Source organism: Marmota monax, unplaced genomic scaffold (assembly GCF_021218885.2).
Source record: "Marmota monax isolate L192 unplaced genomic scaffold, Marmota_monax_Labrador192_F-V1.1 WCK01_AAM20220418_F8-fsc00016, whole genome shotgun sequence".
Taxonomy (NCBI): domain Eukaryota; kingdom Metazoa; phylum Chordata; class Mammalia; order Rodentia; family Sciuridae; genus Marmota; species Marmota monax.
Genome location: NW_026695209.1, coordinates 7,279,991 through 7,292,659, shown reverse-complemented (window position 1 = coordinate 7,292,659; position 12,669 = coordinate 7,279,991). Strand labels below are relative to the sequence as shown.

The 12,669-nt window shown below is 30.7% G+C and overlaps 1 protein-coding gene across 3 annotated transcripts in view; it reads left to right on the top strand.

Annotated features, from left to right (window-relative positions):
• Ncam2 (neural cell adhesion molecule 2) overlaps positions 1–12,669 on the top strand; it is a 484,565-nt gene that overhangs the window by 299,131 nt on the left and 172,765 nt on the right. For all 3 annotated transcript variants that reach the window (XM_058574574.1, XM_058574576.1, XM_058574575.1), the window contains 2 exons: positions 1,884–2,044; positions 6,770–6,915. In XM_058574574.1, the coding sequence (XP_058430557.1) occupies positions 1,884–2,044; positions 6,770–6,915 (307 nt within the window). The remainder of the gene's footprint in view (positions 1–1,883; positions 2,045–6,769; positions 6,916–12,669) is intronic.

Below are 12,669 nucleotides of genomic sequence, written 5' to 3'. Positions count from 1 at the left end.
TTCACAAATATAATCAGAAATAAATAAGTGGTATTTAAATAAGTGAGAGGAAAAGCAGCAATTCTACATCTACATTCTACATTCCCTTCAAATAGTTGTTTTCTATCTACTGAAAATACTCTATACACTTTTATTGTTAGCCCATTAATCTAATAATCAAATGTTAGGGCTCCCTTATATTCCTTGTTTAAAACCCACTTAAGATATGTTATATTTTTATGTATCATTGTGATAGATATGATGATAATGTTAAGAATTGTTGAATTAATGACTATGAGAAATATAATATTATTATTTTCCCATTCTTGAATTGTTACACCTCAAGGCAGTGTTGGTCTTATAGACTGAACAGTGACGTATTTCCTCCTCTTCTATTTCATAATAAAGTTTGTATATAACATTGCTTACTTATCACTTAAACATTTGGAAAATACAAATAAAACTACAGAATACTATATGCACATTATTATTATTTTAACTTTAAGGATTTCTACTTCTCTTGGAAATGCACACTTCCTAGTATATATGTAGAGATGTCATAAGAAACTGGGAAAAATGATGTTATTGAGTCACAAAAGAATAAGAATTTTATTAGAATATGTGTCAGTGTTTACTGGAAAATGTAATCAGAATTTACTTCAAATATTTATGATATATCATAGAAATGCTTTGTTTAATTTTGGAAATATTTTAATAAAATTTTTAGGTTTTTTTTTTTTTTAGTTTCTAATTTATATGAAAAAGTAAATATTCCCACTGACTTATACAAATCCTAAACATTTTATGTTAGTAAGTCCTAAGATCAATTCAGATATTCAAACCATTATATTTTTGTACTAGGAAGAGAAGCAAAGAAGAAAAATAAAGAAAAGAATGAGGTAAAGGAGAATGAGGATAATAAAAAAAGAAGCAAAGAGAATACATAAAAAGTTTTTCAACTAATAAGGGAAATTGTAGAAATGTTTCAGAGTTTTAATATATCTAAAATATCTCCTATTATACAGTCTAGTAGAAAATACTTGAAAGGTTATATATACCACACTTAGAGCAGAATTAGATTTATTTCATTGTATAAAAACTGCATGATTAATGTGATTCTATTACATGTAAAATCAGAAAAGTGAGAAATTATACCCCATTAATGTATGATATATCAAAGTACATAAATGCATTCCACAGTCATATATAACTAATTAAAACAAATAAAAAATTGAAAATATTTATTAAATAAATGTTATTTATGAATAAAAAAGAATTGGGAAAAATTTAATTATTTGTGTCTAAAAGTAAACATAAAAACTTCCTATTTTCCTTCATTAATTAAATTATATCCAGCATAATATTTCTGATTAGTTGTGCTTTCACTTGAGTTTTTCATTAATGTATTGATAGTACTTATATACAATAAAAATTTTGATGTGTTTATATTGTACTTACATTGGAATTTATTTAAATAAATTTTCCATAGAAATTATTTTTAAAAATGTGTCCCACCTAGAAAATAAACATATTTCATAAAGATGTGTTGGCTCACCAACTTATATTGTGTGGAGGGAATAAAAATAACCAAAGAAAACTGAGTTTTTGCTAATAATCAAAGTTCAAATTAAACAAATATGCTTTTGTAAACTGACTAAAGTCAAGATTTCAACATTGCCCAATGGATTTCTTGTCTCTAAAGTCAAAACAAATTTTAAGCATAATTTTATTATTTGCAGATTAAATTACTGGAGTACTAAAACATACTTTTGATTGGACTATATCACTGTCTATCAATGACAATAGCCATGAAATAATTGATGCCTATAGATCAAAAAGTTGATTATGATCTCCTGGGTTATGAATATAAATTTATGAAGAACAACCTTCTTTTTCTTCTTTAGGAATGGCAAGCTCATTGAAGAAAGTGAAAAGTACCTTTTGAAAGGAAGCAATACAGAACTCACTGTCAGGAACATAATCAATAGTGATGGAGGGCCTTATGTCTGCAGGGCCACAAATAAGGCAGGAGAAGATGAAAAGCAGGCATTTCTCCAAGTCTTTGGTAAGTATTATAGCATATTGCCTAAGTCTGAGATGTCTAGAGGGGTGCCTGAGTAAACTTCTACTCCACTGTTAATGAAAACCATTTAAATTTCCATAATTAAATTTGATCTTATATAATTTGCTCCCCTCTGAAATGTATTTTCAGATTTCAGCTACCAAATAAAATTGTCTTAAGAATTACATCAAATCACCCATTTAAATATTTATAGAATATTAGCTGAATCATAACTGAATCTGAACAAAAAAAATTAAATTGCTTCAATAGATTCTGTAATGTTTTATATCTCTATGAGGGTTAATCTTCATGAATCTTAAATTTCATGTTGGGATCTATTTTCTATTCACTATACTTAAAAAAATTCACATGAAACCCCAAGAGTCCCAGGAGTTCCACAGGCTGAGGTAGGAGGATCGCACATTCATAGCCAGCCTCAGCAAGTTCCTGAGGCCCTAAGCAACTTAGTGAGACCTGTCTCAAAATAGAAAATAAAAAGGGCTGTGGATGTGACTCAGCAGTTAAGCTATCCTAGATTCAATATCTGGTATTAAAAAAAAATTACATTATGAAGGCTATGATTTAGAAACATTAAGCTAAACATTGATTGAACTATAACTAAATATCTGTTTTCATTTTACTAAAATAAAATATGTAAATATCCTTCATATTTAGCAAGAGATATAATGTTTACCTTGGAAGTGGATAGAACATAGAGAGTTAGTATTATTTTAGAAAACTTTTGATTTACCTTTTATTATACTTGAACAAGAAAGAAAATTTGCCGTTTGATAGTTATATGATTTTTCACTTTAAAAAGTGAAAAAAATTACATTCTCTACTAACATTTAGTATCTCTCCATCTTTGGCAATACTCACCAAAATGTTTTCACAACAAAGAAAAGGAAAGTGAAGAAGGCTGAAATCTCTAAGATTAAGAATGATTAAGAATGACTAGCATTAGCAGTTGACAGATATAAGGGTCCCACTTATATTAACCCCAAAGAAATGATAAAATGTTACATCAGAGTTATAATCACTTTTTTAATACTCTTGAATAAATACTAGCGGAGGGACCACTCTCTTCCCAGTTGTGCCACCATAATAATAAAAGTGCTTATCAAACTAGAGAAAATTTCATGAATGCTTATATTCTTTTGGGGAGAAACAAATAACTATTCCAAACTATATTAAAATTAAAAAAAAATAAAATTTGCCTAATAAGATGCTTCAAAAAGCATATGAAACTGGACAAATTGGAGAACATTGTTTTTAAAGGACTATAATTTTGGATATCAGAGTGTTGGAAAGTTAGCAAAAAGAGCAATGTTAAGGTGATGTTAAACAAGTCTTTAATGAGGAGAAAGAGGAAAAAACTAAGGGCCGGAGATTGCTCACATAGAGGAAAGAGGAAATAAATAGAAATCTATTCAAAATCATAGGAAGTCCTTAAATTATGAAAAGTTCCCAAGTGTTTACCTCTTTTTTTATCTTTTTTTTATTATTAGTTGTTCAAAACATTACAAAGCTCTTGACATATCATATTTCATACATTTGATTCAAGCAGATTATGAACTCCCATTTTTACCCCGTATACATGTTACAGATTCACATCGGTTCAACATCCACTTTTTTACATACTGCCATATTAGTGTCTGTTGTATTCTGCTGCCCTTCCTAATCTCTACTATCCCCCCTCACCTCCCCTCCCCTCTCCTCCCATCTTCTCTCTCTCTACCCCATCTACTGTAATTCATTTCTCTCGTTTTTTCCCCTTTCCCCTCACTTCCTCTTACATGTAATTTTTTATAAAAATGAGGGTCTCCTTCCTTTACCATGAAATTTCTCTCTGTTTCCCTCCCCCCTCTCAACCCTGTTTAATAGTGATCTTCTTATCATGCTCTTCCTCCCTATTCTGTTCTTAGTTGCTCTCCTTATATCAAAGATTACATTTGGCATTTGTTTTTTAGGGATTGGCTAGCTTCACTTAGCATAATCTGCTCTAGTGCCATCCATGTCCCTGCAAATTCCATGATTTTGTCATTTTTTAGTGCTGAGTAGTACTCCATTGTGTATAAATGCCACATTTTTTTTTATCCATTCATCTATTGAAGGGCATCTAGGTTGGTTCCACAGTCTAGCTATTGTGAATTGTGCTGCTATGAACATCGATGTAGAAGTATCCCTATAGTATGCTCTTTTAAGGTCTTCAGGGAATAATCCCAGAAGGGCAATAGCTGGGTCAAATGGTGGTTCCATTCCCAGCTTTCCCAGGAATGTCCATACTGCTTTCCAAATTGGCTGTACCAATTTGCAGTCCCACCAGCAATGTACAAGTGTACCCTTTTCTCCACATCCTCGCCAGCACTTGTTGTTGTTTGACTTCATAATGGCTGCCAATCTTACTGGAGTGAGATGGTATCTTAGGGTGGTTTTGATTTGCATTTCTCTGACTGCTATGGATGGTGAGCATTTTTTCATGTACTTGTTGATTGATTGTATGTCCTCCTCTGAGAAGTGTCTGTTCAGGTCCTTCACCCATTTGTTGATTGGGTTATTTGTTATCTTATGGTTTAATTTTTTGAGTTCTTTGTATACTCTGGATATTAGGGCTCTATCTGAAGTGTGAGGAGTAAAAATTTGTTCCCATGATTTAGGCTCCCTGTTTACCTCTCTTATTGTTTCTTTTGCTGAGAAAAAACTTTTCAGTTTAAGTAAGTCCCATTTGTTGATTCTTGTTATTAACTCTTGTGCTATGTGTGTCCTATTAAGGAATTTGGATCCCAACCCCACAATATGTAGATCGGAGCCAACTTTTTCTTTTATCAGACGCAGAGTCTCTGATTTGATATCAAGCTCCTTGATCCATTTTTAGTTAACTTTTGTGCATGGCGAGAGAAGGGGATTTAGTTTCATTTTGTTGTATATGGATTTCCAGTTTTCCCAGCACCATTTGTTGAAGATGCTATCCTTCCTCCATTGCATGCTTCTAGCCCCTTTATCAAATATAAGATAGTTGTAATTTTGTGGATTGGTTTCTGTGTCCTCTATTCTGTACCATTGGTCCACCTGCCTGTTTTGGTACCAGTACCATGCTGTTTTTGTTACTATTGCTCTGTAGTATAGTTTGAAGTCTGGTATCGATATACTGCCTGATTCACACTTCCTGCTTAGAGTTATTTTTGCTATTCTGGGTCTTTTATTTTTCCATGTGAATTTCATGATTGCTTTATCTATTTCTACAAGAAATGCCATTGGGAGTTTGATTGGCATTGCATTAAACCTATAGAGAACTTTTGGTAATATCACCATTTTGATGATGTTAGTTCTGCCTATCCATGAACAGGTTATATTTTTCCATCTTCTAAGATCTTCTTCTATTTCTCTCTTTAGGGTTCTGTAGTTTTCATTGTATAAGTCTTTCACCTCTTTTGTTAGGTTGATTCCCAAGTATTTTTTTTTCTTTTGAAGATATTGTGAATGTGGTGTTTTTTCTAATTTCCATTTCAGAAGTTTTGTCGCTGATTACAGAAAATGTTTACCTCTTAAAAAATTGTTGGAGTAGAAATTTTCAAAATAGTTTCTGATTATTGTCTGTATTTCAGTAGTGTCCATGATGATATTTTCCTCTTCATCATGGATTTTAGTAATTTGAGTTTTCTCTTTATCTTCATTAGCTTAGCTAGGGTTTATCAATTTTGTTATTTTACTTTAAAATCTACACTACATAAATATTACTCAGTAAGAAAATAATTAGAAATGGTACTATATGACAGAATTTACAAATATAATATTGTCAGATGCCTCTATGGATTCATATGAAATATTATTTTGTTGCTTCTTTTTTTTTATTAGGATACCAGTGAGAATACAGAGATAAAAAAAAAAAAGTTTCTGATGTTTTCATCCTTTCAAATAAGAAATAATAAAATGTTACATCAGGGTTGTAATCTCTTTTTTAATACCGCTAAATAAGTTTGTGTTCCTTTAACACAAAGTAATCTGGAAAGAGTAACTAACTAAATACATTACACACAATAGAATAGTGAATTCTTGAAAATTCTATATGCCATATTTCTGGTATCAGCAATGAATTATTTTCTGAGATTAAGAGCAAATCTTTTTTTATTTTTGTAATAGTCAAATATATTAAAATATTTGTTGTACTGAAAAACAAGTATTGACTTTTAGGCTTTTATCCATTTTGTATCTAAAGAAGGGAAAAAATAAGAAATAATACATACTTCAAAAAAATTTCTTGGATACTATGTATACTTATAGAGAAGCATATTTTTAAATATTAAGAATTGAAATTAATATAAAAAATATTTTTGTAGTAGATACAAAGAAATAATTAGTTTAATAATCAATACATTCTTAAAGCAATACCTCTATATACATACTGCTTCAAAAGAGGAAATTTAAATTTGTGACTTTAAGAAAGAAATGAGTATGTTCACTTTTTGAAAAGAATTATAATTTTTATGTGGTCTCTAAGCTACCTCACACATTTTAATGATAATAAATGAGTCTTATATTCAGAGTTCTTTCTCTGCTCTTTTCCACTCTATTGGTACTTTTGTAAAGTAAAGCATGCCACTGTAAACTGCTATAGTTAATCACCTTGTATTGTATTAACATCGACTAAATAGCCCATTAACCATATTAAGTTCGAACAATTATTGTCTTCTTCCAATATCAATTGAGTAATGTATACATTTTTTACAGTACAGCCTCACATAATACAGCTTAAAAATGAGACTACATATGAGAATGGTCATGTCACGCTCGTCTGTGAAGCAGAAGGGGAGCCTGTCCCAGAAATTACTTGGAAAAGGGCAGTGGATGGCATCACATTTTCTGAAGGCGATAAGGTAACATAGACTCAATATGTAGTGGTGTACGATAGCATTGTCGTGTCCAGAATTTTGAATATTAACAAATCTCAAGTTAGTATCTATCTTACAAAGGAACTTGTACAAATCAAAGAAATGACTTAAATTTTTTTTAAATATTTATTTATTTATTTTTTAGTTGTAGTTTGACATAATACTTTTATTTATTTATTTTTATGTGGTGCTGAGGATTGAACCCCAGGCCTTGCACTTGCTAGGCGCACGCTCTACCACTGAGCCTCAATCCAAGCCCAATGGCTTAACTTTTTAAAAGGTAACTAACTTAGTTTAGCAGAGAAAAATGTCAATGTATACCATTTAAAGATGTTTTTTCCATTAAATTACAGAATTATAGTTTTGGGTATTATTCTTAAGGTTGCTTCCAATGCGTATTTTTATACATTGCATATCTAAAATATTTTGTGGTAATTTTCACCTCCCCATTTGCTCTTTACATGAAAGCAATTCAAATATATAAAATTCTGACTATCATTTAATTATTTACTCTTCAGAAATGTCACTGGGTTTCTGCTTTCCTATAATTTGTACACTGAAAAAGAAAAATATGGGTAAACAAATTTAGCATTCTGATGACCTTTCACCAAAATGCATTCAAGTAACTGAGAAATCAATTAAACATTACTACATGTTTCATGATACTCCACAGATTTTTATTTTACTTTTCATCAATTCCAAATATAGACAAAAATAGAAAAGAAAAGTGTTGTGGTGCATGATACAATTGACATTTCACAGCAATAAAGATGTTGTAATTTGGCTTTTAGATGGCTTTGCTCAGAGTTAAAATTCATTAGTTTTTACAGAATGTCTAGTTTCTGAAATATACATACACCTAAAAGTACTTCAACTTACTAGTATATTGGAGTGGAAAGACTTGAAAACATTTGTCTACAGTACATTTCCCATCCCTCCAACTTATTATATTATATTTAACAATCTATTTAACCTCATAAACTGACAAAAATTGCATCTCTTTTGTCCATCTATTAACTTTTGAAAGAATGCTTTTCCATCACCCTTTTTATTTTTTCCATTTCCTCCTCATGATAGCATTTTTATGAGTGTATATTTTTTGGTAATAGTAGCACTGTTTTGGCATTCTTGCTTTATATATTCAAGTTGAAAACCAAATTTATAAAATGGGAAATATAATTGCAGTCTTCTTGGAACCACAGTTGTACAGAGTTTTCTTTAATATTTTCTTAACATAAAATAACAGATACTGCTATAGCAGAGTTTCCAAGTCTGAAATGAGTTAAATTTCAATAAAATTAGTAAAATACAATCAGATATCAAAAACTGTAAAGGATTCTTTCATATTTCAATTTATCACATTTCTGTGGATTAGATCCACACGTGCACTTTGTCCTTATGAAGTATACCTTCCTGTTAGTAATGCTAAACTTTCCAATTGTTTTCTGGTCTACTGAAAAAAAAAATTACTAAAAGTTCTCTTCTCAAAATCAGGTTTTATTTTTCATATAATTTATATTAATTTATATTTTATATTTACAATTTATAATTTATATGCTGAGAATGAAAGCAGATTATATTCAGATATTTTATAAGCGTGATAAAATATGGTCTCGATCACCTGAAACTACACACAAGAATTTCTTCCATAGTATCTCTGAAAACAATATTCCAGTTTGTGTTTGCTAAGAACTATTTAGAGAATATATATTTCTATAAAATGTTTTGATTTGGTAATTTTTCACAGAGAAATTATAGGAACCAAAATATGAATTTGTGCTAAGATTATACAATAGATGAAGAAATTACAACTATTTACATTCTATCTTCCCAATTCTCCCAAAATACTTTCATATCTGGACACCAAAAAGTCTCCTTTCTTCTAAAATTCCTACTGTCTTCAGCAGTAAATTTCAAAAATTGAATACTTGCTCTGAGCTTTTAAGAAAGACAAATCTAGTTTTGTATTTCAGCTTTGCTAAATGGTGGTTTAGCTGTGGCAATAGTATTTGAACTCTTTGATTTCCTTCACCTAAAATATTGATAATTCTTATTTTCCTTTTATTTAAGGATGATGAAGAGTATATTCAAAAACACATGTCCAACTTAAGTATTCATTACACATTTTTCATCTTTGTCATATTACATAGTATTCAAGCACAGACTATCTTGTTTCTCTTATTCTGTGTAAATTCTGTTTGCAGAAAGTTCATGCAAATTCTAATACCTAGTGTTTGATTGAACAATACTATCATAGATTGCACTGATATCATATCATTCTTGTGATGAAAAGTGGCAGGAAAGCAAATGAATAAATGTAATGCACTATATAAATTGAATCAAGGGTAAGAATCACATGATTATTTTAATAGATGGAGAAAAAGCTTTTGATAAAATTCAACTACTCTTCACTATAAATTGGGTGTAGAAGGATCATAGCTGAACATGATAAATACTATCTTTGACAAACTCATAGCCAATATCATACTGAATGGGGGAAAACTGGAAGCATTTCCTCTGAAATCAGAAACAAGACAAGGGTTTCTACTCTTACCACTCTTATTCAACACAGTATTGGAAATTTTAACCACAGCTATTAGGCAAGGCAAAGAAATAAAATGGGTATGCACAGGAATGGAGGAAATCAAATTGCCCTGTTTGCAGATAATGATTCCATAGCTAGAAAACCCTAAAGTGTCCACCAAGTCTCTTAGAATTGATAAATTCATCAAAGTAGAAGGGAATAAAATCATCATACAAAAAGCAGTGTATTTCTTGTAGACCTACAGACTTCAAAAAGAGAGGGAAGAAAGGGAAGGAAAGCAAGGAGGATAGGAAGTGAGGAAGGAAATTCCTAGGAATACACCTAACCAAGGGATTGAAAGACCTCTGCAATGCAAATTACAAAACACTGAAGAAATTGAAAAAGACTCTAGAAAATTGAGAGACTTCCCTTGTTTATTGATTGAGAGAATCAACATTAAAACAGTCCTACTAGTGAAAGTTATCTATGAACACATCACAATCTCCATAAAATGCCAATGACATTCTTCACAGAACTAGAAAAACAATGCTAAAATAATATGGAATCACAAAAATAAAAACGAAACAAAACCCTGAATAGCCAAAGCAGTCATTGGCAAAAAGAACAATGTTAGAAATATCCTAATACCCAGTTTCAAAAGTATACTATACAGCCATTATAAGAAAAACATCATGATATTGGTATTTGCAGGTAAATGGATGGCACTGGAGAAGATAATGCTAAGTAAAGTTAGCCAATACCAAAAAAAAAAACAAATGCCAAATGTTTTCTCTGATATAAGGGGGGTGACTCATAGTGGAGTAGGGAGGGAGAACATGGAGGATTAGATTAATTCTATATAGGGAAGAGGGATGGAAGGGAAAGGGAGGGGGAAGGGGATTAGCAAGGATGGTGGAATGTGATGGTCATCATTATGCAAAATACACGTATGAAGATTTGAATTTGGGGCCAACATACCTTATATACAAACAGAGATATGAAAAATTGATATATATATATATATATATATATATATATATATATATATATATATCACAATTATATTATTTCTTGAGCTATTTGACTCCTGTATATATATATATATATATATATATATATATATATATATATATCACAATTATATTATTTCTTGAGCTATTTGACTCCTGTATATATATATATATATATATATATATATATATATATGTGTGTGTGTGTGTATGTGTGTGTCTGTGTGTGTGTATTAAGAATTGTAATGCAAAAAAAAGTACATGTATAATGGCATAAGTTGGCGTGAACATACTTTATAAACAGATATGAAAAATTGTGCTCTATCTGTATAATAATGATAGTAATGCATTCAACTGTTGGGTATTTAAAAAATAAATAAATCATAAAAAAGATGAAGAAAAGCAAAAAAAAAGAAAAAAGAAAAACATCATGATATTTATATAAAATTAGAAATGTTGACCGATGGCAGAAAAAATAAACTGTGCAATTACAGACATCTGATTCTCAACAAAGAATCCAAAAACATATGTTGGAGAAAAGATAGCCTCTTTAACAAATGATTCTTTAAAACTGAACATCTCTCTGCAGAAAATTGCAAAAAGATCCCTATCTCTCAAACTATACAATAAGTAATTTTAAGTAGATCACTGACCTTAATGAGACTTGAAAAATTTGAAACTACAATAAGAAAACATTGGGGGAAACACTTTAAACATTGATATAGGCAATGATTTCCTGGACAGGACTCAAATAGCTCAAGAAATAATAATTTACAAATTGAATTACATTAAACTAAAGAACTTCTGTAGAGCAAATGAACAGAATGAAGAGACTACCTATGGAATGGTAAAAAGTTATTTGCTCACTATTCATCTGGAAAAGGAATAATATTGAGGATATATAAAGAACTCAAAAAAATTGACAAAAAAACAAGTAATTCAGTTTTTAAAAAGTACAAGTATATTTCATAAATATATGAAATCATGCTTAACATATTTAGCCTTTAGGGAAATGTAAATCAAACCTACATTGAGATTCCATCTCACTGGGTCAGACTGGTTATTGTGTAGGAAATAAAAAGTAACAAATGCTCTTCAGAATCCAAGAAAAATGGAACATTTAAGCCTTGTTGGGAATGTAAGTTAGTAAAGTCACTATGAAAAACAGTGTGGAGATTCCTCAAAAACCTAAAAATAGAACTACCGTATGATCTTTCCATAACACTTCTGGATACATACCCAATTTTTTTAAATTAAGCATAATATGGAGATACATGCATCACATACCCATGTTTATCATGACACAATTCATAATAGCCAAGTTACAGAATCAGCCTTGTTGCCCATATGTGGAAAGGTACACACACACACACACACACACACACACACACACAACCCATTGGAGAATTACTCCACCATAAAAGAAGAAGGCACTCATTTACAGGAAAATTGAGGAAACTAGAGAGCATCTTGTTAAATAAGTGAGACCAAGAAAGGTAAGTATGGAATATTTTCTCACAAATGTGGAATCTTGAAAAACCACTGGAGAAGGGGAAGAGGACCAGAGTGAGGAGGCAGAGGATAAGAGGGGGCTATTCAGAAGGTGGGTATGATCAAAGTTTGTATTTATACATGAATAAAATGTCACCATGAAACCCGTTATTTTGTACAATTAATATTTGCTAATAATTACAATAATCAAAGAAAGAAAGTGACATGAAATAATACTTTCCACAATAACCATTAAGAGATGCTGTCATGCTTTCTCATCCTCAATGTTAATTAGTGTTTGTACCTCAAGGCCTATGAATGATACTTATTGAGTGGCTTCATTTGGTATCATATGGATGGTTTTCAGGCCATACTTTGGCAAGCTTTAGTATAAGCTAACATGAAATTTAACAACTAATCCTTTTAATAGGAAAATGTTCTTAATAATAACTTATGCCTCAAATAGGGACTTGATACAACACAAATTAAAGTTACTATTGTGAATACACCTGTCGAAAGCTTTGATTAAACTGCAAAAATAAAACATCTTCTCCAGGCATGGTAGCACATGCCTATATTCCCAGCGGCTAGGGAGGCTGAGGCAAGAGGATTGTAAGTTCAAAGCAAGCTTCAGCAATTTAGTGAGACTGTGTCTCAAAATAAAATATTTTTTAAAAGCTAGGGGTGTGGCTCAGTAGTTTAGCACCTTTGCAT